The sequence below is a fragment of the Procambarus clarkii genome, chromosome 3, assembly GCF_040958095.1.
Source record: "Procambarus clarkii isolate CNS0578487 chromosome 3, FALCON_Pclarkii_2.0, whole genome shotgun sequence".
Lineage (NCBI taxonomy): Eukaryota > Metazoa > Arthropoda > Malacostraca > Decapoda > Cambaridae > Procambarus > Procambarus clarkii.
In genome coordinates this window covers 50,153,019-50,169,134 of record NC_091152.1, presented here as the reverse complement: position 1 = coordinate 50,169,134, position 16,116 = coordinate 50,153,019, and the positions used below count along the sequence as shown (strand labels likewise).

The following is a 16,116-nucleotide window of genomic DNA, read 5'->3' as shown; positions in this document are numbered from 1 at the left end:
TAGGTACCGGGGTGTACTGAGCGTGGCTGTGCAACACTAGGTACCGGGGTGTACTGAGCGGGGCTGTGCAACACTAGGTACCGGGGTGTACTGAGCGGGGCTGTGTAACACTAGGTACCGGGGTGTACTCAGCGAAGATTAATGCCCTGGGTCACTGTCCACTGTCCTGGCCTTCACCTTGAGAAACTACACCTTGGGATACTACACCTTGGGAAACTACACCTTGAGAAACTACACCTTGGGAAACTACACCTTGGGAAACTACACCTTGGGAAACTACACCTTGGGAAACTACACCTTGGGAAACTACACCTTGGGAAACTACACCTTGAGAAACTACACCTTGGGAAACTACACCTTGGGAAACTACACCTTGAGAAACTACACCTTGGGAAACTACACCTTGGGAAACTACACCTTGGGAAACTACACCTTGAGAAACTACACCTTGAGAAACTACACCTTGGGAAACTACACCTTGAGAAACTACACCTTGGGAAACTACACCTTGAGAAACTACACCTTGGGAAACTACACCTTGAGAAACTACACCTTGGGAAACTACACCTTGGGAAACTACACCTTGGGAAACTACACCTTGGGAAACTACACCTTGAGAAACTACACCTTGGGAAACTACACCTTGAGAAACTACACCTTGGGAAACTACACCTTGGGAAACTACACCTTGAGAAACTACACCTTGGGAAACTACACCTTGAGAAACTACACCTTGAGAAACTACACCTTGAGAAACTACACCTTGAGAAACTACACCTTGGGAAACTACACCTTGAGAAACTACACCTTGGGAAACTACACCTTGGGAAACTACACCTTGGGAAACTACACATTGAGAAACTACACCTTGAGAAACTACACCTTGAGAAACTACACCTTGGGAAACTACACCTTGAGAAACTACACCTTGAGAAACTACACCTTGAGAAACTACACCTTGAGAAACTACACCTTGGGAAACTACACCTTGAGAAACTACACCTTGAGAAACTACACCTTGGGAAACTACACCTTGGGAAACTACACCTTGGGAAACTACACCTTGGGAAACAGGTGTCTCAAGCCAGCCACAGTTCTCAGAGGTATAAAGGGGTAATTACTCTATTGTGTTAATGTGTCCCACCACGAGGCCCCATTAACCACTACGAGGCCCCATTAACCACTACGAGGCCCCATTAACCACTACGAGGCCCCATTAACCACCACGAGGCCCCATTAACCACCACGAGGCCCCATTAACCACCACGAGGCCCCATTAACCACCACGAGGCCCCATTAACCACTACGAGGCCCCATTAACCACCACGAGGCCCCATTAACCACCACGAGGCCCCATTAACCACCACGAGGCCCCATTAACCACCACGAGGCCCCATTAACCACTACGAGGCCCCATTAACCTGAGGCTCCACAAACTTTACCAATGACAATAACATTTTCTTAAGACAAAAACAGAGACAGATATAAAAAAATAGACAGACTCACAGACTGACAGTAGTTAGAGGGACGAATAGATCTAAAGATGAATTGATAAATGGGTAGACCTTACCTTGCTCTTTATTACCTTGCTGGGGTTCCGATAGTCAAGGTCCCCGCGGCCCGGTCTCTAACCCGGCCTTCTGGTTGCTGGACTGATCAACCAGGCTGTTGGACGCAGCTGCTCGCAGCCTGACGTATGAGTCACAGCCTGGTTGATCAGGTATCCTTTGGAGGTTCTTATCCAGTTCTCTCTTGAACACTGTGAGGGGTCGGCCAGTTATGCCCCTAATGTGTAGTGGAAGCGTGTTGAACAGTCTCGGGCCTCTGATGTTGATAGAGTTCTCTCTCAGAGTACCTGTTGCACCTCTGCTTTTCAATGGGAGTATTCTGCACATCCTGCCATGTCTTCTGGTCTCATGTGGTGTTATTTCTGTGTGCAGGTTTGGGACCAGCCCCTCTACTATTTTCCACGTGTAAATTATTATGTACCTCTCCCGCCTGCGCTCAAGAGAATACAGATTTAGGCTCTTTAGTCGGTCCCAATAGTTTAGATGTTTTACTGAGTGGATTCTAGCAGTAAAGGATCTCTGCACGCTCTCCAGGTTAGCAATTTCTCCAGCTTTGAAAGGGGATGTCATTGTGCAACAGTATTCCACTCTAGAGAGCACTAGCACCTTGACAAGTGCCATCATTGGCACAGCATCTCTTGTTTGAAAGGTTCTTGTTATTTAACCTGATAATTTTCTTGCAGTTGTGACAGCTACTTTATTGTGTTCTTTAAAGGTCAGGTTTTCTGCCTTGATTACACCCAAATCCTTTACATTTATATTCTTTGCTGTGATGTTCAATAACTTAGCCTGGACGGTAGAGCGACGGTCTCGCTTCATGCAGGTCGGCGTTCAATCCCCGACCGTCCAAGTGTTTGGGCACCATTCCTTTCCCCCATCCCAAAATCCTTATCCTGACCCTTTCCCAGTGCTACAGTCGTAATGACTTGGCGTTTTTCCCTAATAATTCCCTTCCCTCTTTGCTGTGGCTTGACTGCGACTGATAAATGGATAGATGAATGGATGGGGAAATGGATGACACGTGCGCGCCCCATGACACGCGCCTCGGAACACATACACGCTTCATGACAGTCATCGTGACACACAGATCTCCAGGACATGTAGAAACATTGATGCCCTATGACGCAGGTGTGACATGACACACAGATCCCCTTGACACATTGATATCCCATGATATGTGCTTTAAAACACATTGATGCCGCATGACACATACGTCCTATGACACACACATGACACTCTCATAACTCACTCCCATGACACATCGGCAGCCCAGTGATAAACACGCACCCGAGACATTCAGAAGCTTGGATACATACAGACGGCCCGTGACACAGTCATTGGTGTATCCAGTGTCCTGATCACACACACGGACACACAGACAAGGGGCTACATGGCCCATCAGAGCCACGTGGCCCATCAGAGCCACGTGGCCCATCAGAGCCACGTGGCCCATCAGAGCCACGTGGCCCATCAGAGCCAGGTGGCCCATCAGAGCCACGTGGCCCATCAGAGCCACGTGGCCCATCAGAGCCACATGGTCCATCAGAGCCACGTGGCCCATCAGAGCCACGTGGCCGATCAGAGCCACATGGCCCATCAGAGCCACGTGGCCCATCAGAGCCACATGGCCCATCAGAGCCACGTGGCCCATCAGAGCCACGTGGCCCATCAGAGCCACGTGGCCCATCAGAGCCACGTGGCCCATCAGAGCCACGTGGCCCATCAGAGCCACGTGGCCCATCAGAGCCACGTGGCCCATCAGAGCCACGTGGTCCATCAGAGCCCCGTGGCCCATCAGAGCCACGTGGCCCATCAGAGCCACGTGGCCCATCAGAGCCACGTGGCCCATCAGAGCCACGTGGCCCATCAAAGCCACATGGCCCATCAGAGCCCCGTGGCCCATCAGAGCCACGTGGCCCATCAGAGCCACGTGGCCCATCAGAGCCACGTGGCCCATCAGAGCCACGTGGTCCATCAGAGCCCCGTGGCCCATCAGAGCCACGTGGCCCATCAGAGCCACGTGGCCCATCAGAGCCACGTGGCCCATCAGAGCCACGTGGCCCATCAAAGCCACATGGCCCATCAGAGCCCCGTGGCCCATCAGAGCCACGTGGCCCATCAGAGCCACGTGGCCCATCAGAGCCACATGGCCCATCAGAGCCACGTGGCCCATCAGAGCCACGTGGCCGATCAGAGCCACATGGCCCATCAGAGCCACGTGGCCCATCAGAGCCACATGGCCCATCAGAGCCACGTGGCCCATCAGAGCCACGTGGCCCATCAGAGCCACGTGGCCCATCAGAGCCACGTGGCCCATCAGAGCCACGTGGCCCATCAGAGCCACGTGGTCCATCAGAGCCCCGTGGCCCATCAGAGCCACGTGGCCCATCAGAGCCACGTGGCCCATCAGAGCCACGTGGCCCATCAAAGCCACATGGCCCATCAGAGCCCCGTGGCCCATCAGAGCCACGTGGCCCATCAGAGCCACGTGGCCCATCAGAGCCACGTGGCCCATCAGAGCCACGTGGCCCATCAGAGCCACGTGGCCCATCAGAGCCACGTGGCCCATCAGAGCCACGTGGCCCATCAAAGCCACATGGCCCATCAGAGCCACGTGGCCCATCAGAGCCACATGGCCCATCAGAGCCACGTGGCCCATCAGAGCCACGTGGCCCATCAGAGCCACGTGGCCCATCAGAGCCACATGGCCCATCAGAGCCACGTGGCCCATCAGAGCCACGTGGCCCATCAGAGCCACGTGGCCCATTAGAGCCACATGGCCCATCAGAGCCACGTGGCCCATCAGAGCCACATGGCCCATCAGAGCCACGTGGCCCATCAGAGCCACGTGGCCCATCAGAGCCACGTGGCCCATCAGAGCCACGTGGCCCATCAGAGCCATCACATGGCCCATCAGAGCCACGTGGCCCATCAGAGCCACGTGGCCCATCAGAGCCACATGGCCCATCAGAGCCACGTGGCCCATCAGAGCCACGTGGCCCATCAGAGCCACGTGGCCCATCAGAGCCACGTGGCCCATCAGAGCCATCACATGGCCCATCAGAGCCACGTGGCCCATCAGAGCCACGTGGCCCATCTGAGCCACATGGCCCATCAGAGCCACGTGGCCCATCAGAGCCACGTGGCCCATCAGAGCCACGTGGCCCATTAGAGCCACATGGCCCATCAGAGCCACGTGGCCCATCAGAGCCACATGGCCCATCAGAGCCACGTGGCCCATCAGAGCCACGTGGCCCATCAGAGCCACGTGGCCCATCAGAGCCACATGGCCCATCAGAGCCACGTGGCCCATCAGAGCCACGTGGTCCATCAGAGCCCCGTGGCCCATCAGAGCCACGTGGCCCATCAGAGCCACGTGGCCCATCAGAGCCACGTGGCCCATCAGAGCCACGTGGCCCATCAAAGCCACATGGCCCATCAGAGCCCCGTGGCCCATCAGAGCCACGTGGCCCATCAGAGCCACGTGGCCCATCAGAGCCACAAGATAGGTGCGAGAATAACAGTGTTGGCGGCCAGGGAGGACACGGCGTCAAGACCATTCCCAGGAGGACAATTACAGTATTGTTACCAGGTGGACCCGTGGTCTGGGGGAGGTACACAGTGTGAGCCATATACCCCGCTTCTCCCAGTATATACTCCAGTGTCAACACACTCCCGGACTACAGTATATGTTCTGGTGGCTTACCACCTCTATAGACCCTACCTCATAATATATATAAGTGCCGCCGGATGGAAATATATAAATAAACACAAGTTAAATGGATGCTATATAATATAGACGTGCTATATTGTATAGACGTGTTATATTGAAGCTTATATGGGGATATAATTTGTACATGTCAGGGCTCACACTAAGGCTGTTGTTATATTGTTTGATCTGAGCGGACTCAATCACGTTTTCTTCAACGAAACCCTTACTTTTAACAATACATTTCGCCACTCTGAAGTCGCTGGAATGATCACATAAACTGGAAAGTAAATACAAGGCGCTGGAGTGCTGGGCTGTACGAATAGCATATGAATGTTGTTTTAAACGTGAGGAAAGAAATTTACCAATAACACACACACACACACACACACACACACACACACACACACACACACACACACACACACACACACACACACACTTACACACACACACACACACACACACACACACACACACACACACACACACACACACACACACAGAGTGGGGCCTAGTAGCCTGGTGGATAGTGCGCAGAACTGATAATTCTGTGGCGCGCGTCCGATTCCTGCACCAGACAGAAACAAATGGGCAAAGTTTCTTTCACCCTGAATGCCCCTGTTACCGAGCAGTAAATAGGTACCTGGGAGTTAGTCAGCTGTCATGGGCTGCTTCCTGGTGTGTGTGTGTGTGTGTGGTGTGAAAAAAAAGTACATAGTAAACAGTTGATTGACAGTTGAGAGACGGGCTGAAAGAGCAAAGCTCAACCCCCTCGAACACAACTACGTGAATACAACTAGGTGAATACACACACATACATATATGTATATGCGAACAAGCCTGAATGGTCCCCAGGACAATATGCAACTGAAAACTCACACCCCAGAAGTGACTCGAACCCATACTCCCAGAAGCAACGCAACTGGTATGTACAAGACGCCTTAATCCACTTGACCATCACGACCGGACATAATGAGGTGATAGCCGAGGCTATTTGAACCACCCCACCGCCGGCACTCGGATAGTAATCTTGGGCATAGCATTTTACCAAATCACCTCATTCTTTGGGGCACACGTGAGGAACACAAATGCGAACAAGCCTGAATGGTCCCCAGGACAATATGCAACTGAAAACTCACACCCCAGAAGTGACTCGAACCCATACTCCCAGAAGCAACGCAACTGGTATGTACAAGACGCCTTAATCCACTTGACCATCACGACCGGACATAATGAGGTGATAGCCGAGGCTATTTGAACCACCCCACCGCCGGCACTCGGATAGTAATCTTGGGCATAGCATTTTACCAAATCACCTCATTCTTTGGGGCACACGTGAGGAACACAAATGCGAACAAGCCTGAATGGTCCCCAGGACAATATGCAACTGAAAACTCACACCCCAGAAGTGACTCGAACCCATACTCCCAGAAGCAACGCAACTTGTATGTACAAGATGCCTTAATCCACTTGACCATCACGACCGGACATAATGAGGTGATAGCCGAGGCTATTTGAACCACCCCACTGCCGGCACTCGGATAGTAATCTTGGGCATAGCATTTTACCAAATCACCTCATTCTTTGGGGCACACGTGAGGAACACAAATGCGAACAAGCCTGAATGGTCCCCAGGACAATATGCAACTGAAAACTCACACCCCAGAAGTGACTCGAACCCATACTCCCAGAAGCAACGCAACTGGTATGTACAAGACGCCTTAATCCACTTGACCATCACGACCGGACATAATGAGGTGATAGCCGAGGCTATTTGAACCACCCCACCGCCGGCACTCGGATAGTAATCTTGGGCATAGCATTTTACCAAATCACCTCATTCTTTGGGGCACACGTGAGGAACACAAATGCGAACAAGCCTGAATGGTCCCCACTACTATCCGAGTGCCGACGGTGGGGTTGTTCAAATAGCCTCGGCTATCACCTTATTATGTCCGGTCGTGATGGTCAAGTGGATTAAGGCGTCTTGTACATACCAGTTGCGTTGCTTCTGGGAGTATGGGTTCGAGTCACTTCTGGGGTGTGAGTTTTCAGTTGCATATTGTCCTGGGGACCATTCAGGCTTGTTCGCATTTGTGTTCCTCACGTGTGCCCCAAAGAATGAGGTGATTTGGTAAAATGCTATGCCCAAGATTACTATCCGAGTGCCGGCGGTTGGGTGGTTCAAATAGCCTCGGCTATCACCTCATTATGTCCGGTCGTGATGGTCAAGTGGATTAAGGCGTCTTGTACATACTCCCAGAAGCAACGCAACTGGTATGTACAAGACGCCTTAATCCACTTGACCATCACGACCGGACATAATGAGGTGATAGCCGAGGCTATTTGAACCACCCAACCGCCGGCACTCGGATAGTAATCTTGGGCATAGCATTTTACCAAATCACCTCATTCTTTGGGGCACACGTGAGGAACACAAATGCGAACAAGCCTGAATGGTCCCCAGGACAATATGCAACTGAAAACTCACACCCCAGAAGTGACTCGAACCCATACTCCCAGAAGCAACGCAACTGGTATGTACAAGACGCCTTAATCCACTTGACCATCACGACCGGACATAATAAGGTGATAGCCGAGGCTATTTGAACAACCCCACCGTCGGCACTCGGATAGTAGTGGGGACCATTCAGGCTTGTTCGCATTTGTGTTCCTCACGTGTGCCCCAAAGAATGAGGTGATTTGGTAAAATGCTATGCCCAAGATTACTATCCGAGTGCCGGCGGTGGGGTGGTTCAAATAGCCTCGGCTATCACCTCATTATGTCCGGTCGTGATGGTCAAGTGGATTAAGGCGTCTTGTACATACCAGTTGCGTTGCTTCTGGGAGTATGGGTTCGAGTCACTTCTGGGGTGAGTTTTCAGTTTATATATGTATATGTATATATATTATCAAGGTATTGGAGTTATAAAACTGGTTATTGAACCCAACTGATACTTGCTTACCGACGAACAGAGACCCCAACCTCTCCCTGATAAAAAATATGACCGACCACGGCAACCACGCTCCTGCTGCCGTCAGTCGACCACCAATGGACACTGGAGTGCTTGCAATTAGTTAGATCACCCTGTAATCGTCTCGTTCCCGGAGAGGGGTTCAGCGTCACCTTTAATCAGGGGAGCAACTCCCAACTGGCCTAGTTGTCATGAGTACACACCCACTCGAGCCGCCGTGACTCCCCCCCCCCCTACACTCCTTGTTACGGCATGATCTCCTAACTCCCCTTTGTGGTGTCACTGACCTCTGTCCACCAATTTGAACTCTCTCTCTCACCATCCAGGAAGCCTCACCAGGATAAGGGCAACAATCAGCTGGTAACATACAAACATTTATTACATAAAAATATAGAAGAAAATATATAACAATAATATTGGAGTGCAACCTCCTAGGCTGCTACCAACCTATAACACTTCAATATTGCCTCAGGTCTCCATCTCTAGTAACTGTATTAGGCTGCTGCTAAACCTTCACTACAAAACCTACTACCCCCTCACTGCTTGCCGCTCAAATACCTGCTACGACATATATATATATATATATATATATATATATATATATATATATATATATATATATATATATATATATTTATATATATATATATATATATATATATATATATATATATATATATATATATATATATATATGTTTGTGCATATATATATATATATATGCACAAACAAGAGGGCTCTATAAAGAAACATGTAATCTCCACACACAACCAGATCATCACCAGGGACATCTTGCCAAGCAACACTGAAATAATCGACAGATATAATGACATTAGGAGAATTAACATCAGCGAGGCACTAAATATTAAGAAGTCCAGACCAGCACTCAACAACCAGCTAACACATAATTACATTCTACCCACTTCAAGACCCCGAGCCAACGCAGACACAGCATCCAATGGCCCTACTAATACTCCCTTGATCCATTTATTCATTGATATATTTAATATCCCTTAGTTATAACATTCCTCCATCACCTCACCCAAAAAGTATATAATCCGATGTTAAAGATGGTAAAATTGCTAGTGCCACTTCTTGGGTGGCTTAACCATCAATCAATCACGGTAAAATTGTCTTTGAAAATGTAAGGTGTTGCTTGCGAAACGCATCCCCAGGCGTCAGACTATTATAAAGTGTAAAAATGAACTTCGGAGAGTTAATTTTTCAACATCCGACGACAGTGAAGAAAAACATAAATATTGAAAAGATTCGTCTTAGAATCATTAATCTTACTCTTTCGGATATATTTAACAACATATATATATATATATATATATATATATATATATATATATATATATATATATATATATATATATATATGTCGTACCTAATAGCCAGAACGCACTTCTCAGCCTACTATTCAAGGCCCGATTTGCCTAATAAGCCAAGTTTTCATGAATTAATGTTTTTTCGTCTACCTAACCTACCTAACCTAACCTAACCTAGCTTTTTTTGGCTACCTAACCTAACCTTACATATAAATATAGGTTAGGTTAGGTTAGGTAGGGTTGGTTAGGTTCGGTCATATATCTACGTTAATTTTACCTCCAATAAAAAAAAATTGACCTCATACATAGAGAAAAGGGTTGCTTTATCATTTCATAAGAAAAAAATTATAGTAAATATATTAATTCAGGAAAACTTGGCTTATTAGGCAAATCGGGCCTTGAATAGTAGGCTGAGAATTGAGTTCTGGCTACTAGGTACGACATATATATATATATATATATATATATATATATATATATATATATATATATATATATATATATATATAGTGTGCCTAATAGCCAGAACCGCAGTTCTTGGCCTAGTATGCAAGACCCAATGTGCCTAACAGGCAGAAAGATTTTCGTTTTATGCCAATATTCTGGAGCAGTTACCCTGGTGGAGAGAGCCCTGATCACAGCGCCTAACAGTTAACCCCAAAAATCTGTTACATCATTAACAATTATGCATTCAGTTATAAGCTCAATAGTCCACTATTGCAATTGTTAGTAGATTAAAATGTACGAATTTACACTTCAACAAAAGCCACATTAATTGAGGGCCATTTAGGCTGTATTTGTATAAATAAAAAAGTTTAATTTTTACATAGTGTAAAATTATTGGTTCAAACCATTGCATCTTTTTCTTCACGGTATAGAACCTGTTTCATGTAAGTTACAGTTTGGAGCAATGACTCTGTATTACACACACACACACACACACACACACACGGTGTGTGTGTGTGTGTATCCCAAATCTTCAGACCCAGTATGCACTTCATACTCCAGACCTACCTACCCAGGCCCTACCCCAGACCCCTCCTATCTACCTTCCTAGAAGCCCAGCCCCCATTAGCCCCCCAAGCACCCCTCCCGACCTCTTTCACACTCCATACACCCCCCAGATCCCCCAGGTCCCCCTGCCCCCAATCACCCCCCAGACCCCCCCCCCCCTTCCCAGATCCCCCAGACCCCCAGAGAAAGGGAGAACTCTGGTACAAGAGTTTCCATGAAGAATCTCAAGGTTTGGTACACCAATGCTGATGGGGTATCTAATAAAGCAGAAGAGATAAAAGAAAGAGTGAGTGAGGCAGATCCTGACATAGTTGCAATTGTGGAAACTAAAATTAATGACATGATCTCAGATGCAATCTTTCCTGAAGGGTACCAGGTGATACGAAAAGAGAGGACACAGAGACAGGGAGGGGGAGTGGCACTCCTAATAAAGCGGAAATGGAAGTTTGAAGACCTGGGAAATTGGGTTACCAATGAGTGCACAAGCTTCATACATGGAACTCTGACAGTAGATGGGAGGAAGATTGTGATCTTGGTAATCTACAATCCCCCATCAAACAGTAGAAGACCCAGGCAGGAGTATGATGACAACAACAAGACATGCATAGATGAACTGCAGAAGGCAGCAACACTAGCCCACAGAATGAGAGCGAAGCTGCTGATCATGGGGGACCTAAATCATGGAGAGATAAATTGGGAATCAAGGAATCCCCATGGAGAGGACGAAACGTGGGGAGCAAAATTAGTAGATGTTATAGACAGGAATTTCCAAACACAACATGTGAGGGAAGACACAAGGGAAAGAGGAGGAGATGCACCGAGCCTATTAGACCTGACTTACACCCAGAACGTAGAAGATATCGAGAATTTAGAGCATGAAATACCTCTAGGGGCCAGTGACCATTGTGTCCTAGTCTTTGACTACATGATGGAATTCAAACTTATGACCATGGGACAAGAGATCTGGGAAAGGAGAGTTGACTACAAGAAAGGGGACTATAAGAGGATAAGGGACTATCTGGGTGAAGTGCAGTGGGAGGAAGAAATACGAGGAAAAACAGTCCAAGATATGATGAACCTAGTCATACAGAAATGACAGGAGGCCGAAGAGAGATTTATACCAACAGTAAAGGGAAAAAATAAGAAGGAATATAATAACCCATGGTTTAATAGACAGTGTCAGGAAGCAAACATGGCCAGCAGGCGGGAGTGGAGGAAGTTCAGAAGACAAAGGACAGAGGACAACAGGATCAGATGTAACAGAGCTAGGAACGATTACATTAACATAAGACGAACATCGGAAAGGGACTATGAGAACGATATTGCAATCAAAGCGAAAAAACAACCTAAGTTACTACACAGTCATATAAGAAGAAAATGTCAGTGAACGACCAAGTGACAAGACTAAGGAAGACAGAGGGGGGCATATACTGAAAGTGACAAGGAAATCTGTGAGGCACTGAATGCCAGTTTCCATGGAGTGTTCACAACCGAGCCTGAGCAGCTCCCATTGTTGGAAGGGGTTACCCTAGATGATAGACTATCAGATATAGATGTGACAGCAGAGGAGGTAATGAGGTAGTTGACAACTCTAGATGCAACTAAAGCAGTTGGACCAGACAAAGTACCACCGTGGATACTAAAAGAAGCAGCACAGGCCCTCAGCGTGCCTCTGGCAATGATCTTTAATGAGTCACTTATGTCGAGAGAATTGCCCAGTTGCTGGAAGAAGGCAAATGTCGTGCCGATCTTCAAGAAAGGCGATAGGGAGGAGGCACTTAACTATAGACCTGTATCACTGACAAACATCCCCTGTAAAATACTGGAAAGAATAATTAGGCTACGACTGGTTGCACACCTGGTGAACATTAGGTTTGTGAACAAACATCAACATGGGTTCTGGACAGGGAAATCGTGCCTAAAAAACCTTCTGAAATTCTATGATAAAATAACGAGGATAAGACAGGACAGAGATGGTTGGGCAGACTGCATATTTCTGGACTGCCAAAAAGCCTTTGATACAGTACCGCACATGAGACTGCTGTTCAAACTCGAGAGGAAGGCGGGGGTGGGGGGAAAGGTCCTAGCATGGATAAAGAAATACCTAACAGGATGGAGCCAAAGAGTTACGGCAAGGTCGAGAAGTCGGACTCGCGAACAGTAACAAGTGGAGTACCACAAGGATCGGTGCTGGGACCAATTCTATTTCTTGTATATGTTAACGACATGTTTATAGGCGTAGAGTCCTACATGTCGATGTTTGCGGATGATGCAAGGTTGATGAGAAGAGTTGTGACAGATGAGGATTGCAGGATCCTCCAAAAGGACCTGAGCAGGTTGCAGAGATGGTCAGAGAAATGGCTACTTGAATTCAACACGTGCAAATGAAAAGTTATGGAAATGGGACTAGGAGATAGGAGACCAAAGGGACAGTACACAATGAAGGGGAACAGCCTACCTGTGACGACGCGCGAAAGAGACCTGGGGGTGGACGTAACACCTAATCTATTTCCTGAGGCACATATACATAGGATAACGACAGCAGCGTACTCTACACTGGCAAAAGTTAGAACATCATTCAGAAACCTAAGTAAGGAGGCATTTAGGGCGCTTTACACTGCCTACATGAGGCCAGTCTTAGAGTATGCCGCCTCATCATGGAGTACCCATCTGAAGAAGCATATAATGAAACTGGAAAAGGTTCAGAGGTTTGCAACGAGACTCGTCCCAGAGCTACGAGGGATTGGGTATGAGGAGCGCCTGAGGGAACTGTGCCTTACGACACTAGAAAGAAGATGGGAGAGGGGGGACATGATAGGAACGTATAAAATACTCAGAGGGATTGACAGAGTGGACATAGACGAAATGTTCACACGGAATAGTAACAGAACGAGGGGACATGGATGGAAGCTTGAAACTCAGATGAGTCACAGAGATGTTAGGAAGTTTTCTTTTAGCGTGAGAGTAGTGGGGAAATGGAATGCACTTCAGGAACAGGTTGTGGAAGCAAATATTATTCATAATTTTAAAACCAGGTATGATAGGGAAATGGGACAGGAGTCATTGCTGTAAACAACCGATGCTCGAAAGGCGGGATCCAAGAGTCAATGCTCGATCCTGCAGACACAACTAGGTGAGTACACACACACACACTCTCTGATAAAGAAAGAGATCTAGGGGTGGTTCTAGATAGAAAACTATCACCTGAAGACCACATAAAGAATATTGTGCGAGGAGCTTATGCCACGCTTTCTAGCTTCAGAATTGCTGTTAAATACATGGATGGCGATATACTAAAGAAATTGTTCACGACTTTTGTTAAGCCAAAGCTAGAATATGAAGCGGTTGTGTGGTGCCCATATCTTAAGAAGCACATCAACAAACTGGAAAAGGTGCAAAGACATGCTACTAAGTGCCTCCCAGAACTGAAGGGCAAGAGCTACGAGGAGAGGTTAGAGGCATTAAATATGCCAAAACTAGAAGACAGAAGAAAAAGAGGTGATATGATCACTACATACAAAATAGTAACAGGAATTGATAAAATCGATAGGGAAGATTTCCTGAGACCTGGAACTTTAAGAACAAGAGGTCATAGATATAAACTAGCTAAACACAGATGCCGAAGAAATATAAGAAAATTCACTTTCGCAAACAGAGTGGTAGACGGTTGGAACAAGTTAGATGAGAAGGTGGTGGAGGCCAAGACAGTCAGTAGTTTCAAAGCGTTATATGACAAAGAGTGCTGGGAAGACGGGACACCACGAGCGTAGCTCTCATCCTGTAACTACACTTAGTTAATTACACACACACACTGAGCCCAGTAGGCTCAGTAACCTGTACACCAGTTGATTGACAGTTGAGAGGCGGGACCAAAGAGCCAGAGCTCAACCCCAGAAAGCACAAATTGGTGAGTACACACACAGACACATTTTGCCATTCACTAAAGCCAAAAATCGTCGTACTAGAAAATAGCGGCTCGCGAAATTGACATACTGTTCCGTTTTCTGTTTTGGGTCCTCTGGTAGGTTAAGATAAGGCCGCTTCAGTACGACAGTTTCTTGAGGATGGGGAACCTTAGGAGGACGGACTGCATGTTTGAACTGACCTTATTAAACATATTTACTTATTAATACACAACCATTCACAAGTGTTTGTAAGGAACCACACACGCATACAGCGCTTACCGTCCGTATAACCAACTATGGGTCTACGTTAATACATTACTCTTGCCCAACATTGCCCGCTCGTTAATACGTTGGTGTTGCCCACTGTGCTCGAGCAATAATGTGCAGGGCTCGTGTTGCTCCTCCATTGTTGTGCTGACCGGCTCGCTTGGGCTAATTGGTTGCCTTGAATTGTGTATGTTTGGCATGCCCTTGTGTGAGTGGACTAAATGGTACACTCTCGATTTCATTTGTAAAGTCTGGTTCAAAGGTCATTTTAATAATAAATAAGTATATATATATGTCGTACCTAGTAGCCAGAACGCACTTCTCAGCCTACTATGCAAGGCAAGATTTGCTTAATAAGCCAAGTTTTGATGAATTAATGTTTTTTTCCTACCTAACCTACCTAACCTAACCTAACCTAACTTTTTCGGCTACCTAACCGAACCTAACCTATAAAGATAGATTAGGTTAGGTTAGGTAGGGTTGGTTAGGTTCGGGCATGTATCTACGTTAATTTTAACTCCAATAAAAAAATATTGACTTCATACATAATGAAATGGGTAGCTTTATTATTTCATAAGAAAAAAATTAGAGAAAATATATTAATTCAGGAAAACTTTGCTTATTAGGCAAATCGGGCCTTGCATAATAGGCTGAGAAGTGCGTTCTGGCTACTAGGTACGACATATATATATATATATATATATATATATATATATATATATATATATATATATATATATATATATATATATATATATGTCATACCTAGTAGCCAGAACGCACTTCTGAGCCTACTATTCAAAGCCCGATTTGCCTAATAAGCTATGTTTTCATGAATTAATTGTTTTTCGGCTACCTAACCTGCCTAACCTAACCTAACCTAACTTTTTCGGCTACCTAACCTAACCTAACCTATAAAGATAGATTAGGTTAGGTTAGGTAGGGTTGGTTAGGTTCGGTCATATATCTACGTTAATTTTAACTCTAATAAAAAAATATTGACTTCATACATAATGAAATGGGTAGCTTTATCATTTCATAAGAAAAGAAATTGAGAAAATATATTAATTCAGGAAAACTTGGCTTATTAGGCAAATCGGGCCTTGCATAGTAGGCTGAGAAGTGCGTTCTGGCTATTAGGTACGACATATATATATATATATATATATATATATATATATATATATATATATATATATATATATATATATATATATATATATTTAGCAGTCTTTCCTGTAGACATATATTATTAAATATGACCGAAAAAGTAAGATTAATAATTCTAACACGAATTTTCTCAATCTTTCGTACATTTCTTTTCACTGTTGGTGGTAATTAAAA

General features: G+C 46.2%; 2 protein-coding genes across 2 annotated transcripts in view; one reads left to right on the top strand and one right to left on the bottom strand.

The window, feature by feature from the left end:
- Positions 1 to 2,228: 2,228 nt before the first annotated feature.
- LOC138369027 (uncharacterized) lies at positions 2,229 to 4,227 on the bottom strand. The gene is made up of 2 exons (XM_069331910.1): positions 3,283 to 4,227; positions 2,229 to 2,297 (listed from the first exon to the last, which is right to left on the bottom strand). The coding sequence occupies exons 1-2, from the start codon at positions 4,225 to 4,227 to the stop codon at positions 2,229 to 2,231; spliced, it is 1,014 nt and encodes a 337-aa protein (XP_069188011.1).
- A 519-nt stretch (positions 4,228 to 4,746) lies between these two features.
- Positions 4,747 to 16,116, top strand: part of LOC138369026 (sarcoplasmic reticulum histidine-rich calcium-binding protein-like) — a 103,798-nt gene continuing 92,428 nt past the window's right edge. The window contains exon 1 of the mRNA XM_069331898.1: positions 4,747 to 5,077. Within this exon, the coding sequence (XP_069187999.1) occupies positions 4,747 to 5,077 (331 nt within the window). The remainder of the gene's footprint in view (positions 5,078 to 16,116) is intronic.

What these genes read in the sequence shown, in the direction of transcription:
- LOC138369027 (XM_069331910.1), bottom strand. Translation starts at nt 4,227, where the DNA reads ATGGGCCACGTGGCTCTGATGGGCCATGTGGCTCTGATGGGCCACGTG. An exon ending in ACGTGGCTCTGATGGGCCAC is followed by an intron (nt 2,298 to 3,282) that starts GTGGCTCTGATG and finishes GGTGTAATCAAG; the next exon opens with GCAGAAAACCTGACCTTTAA.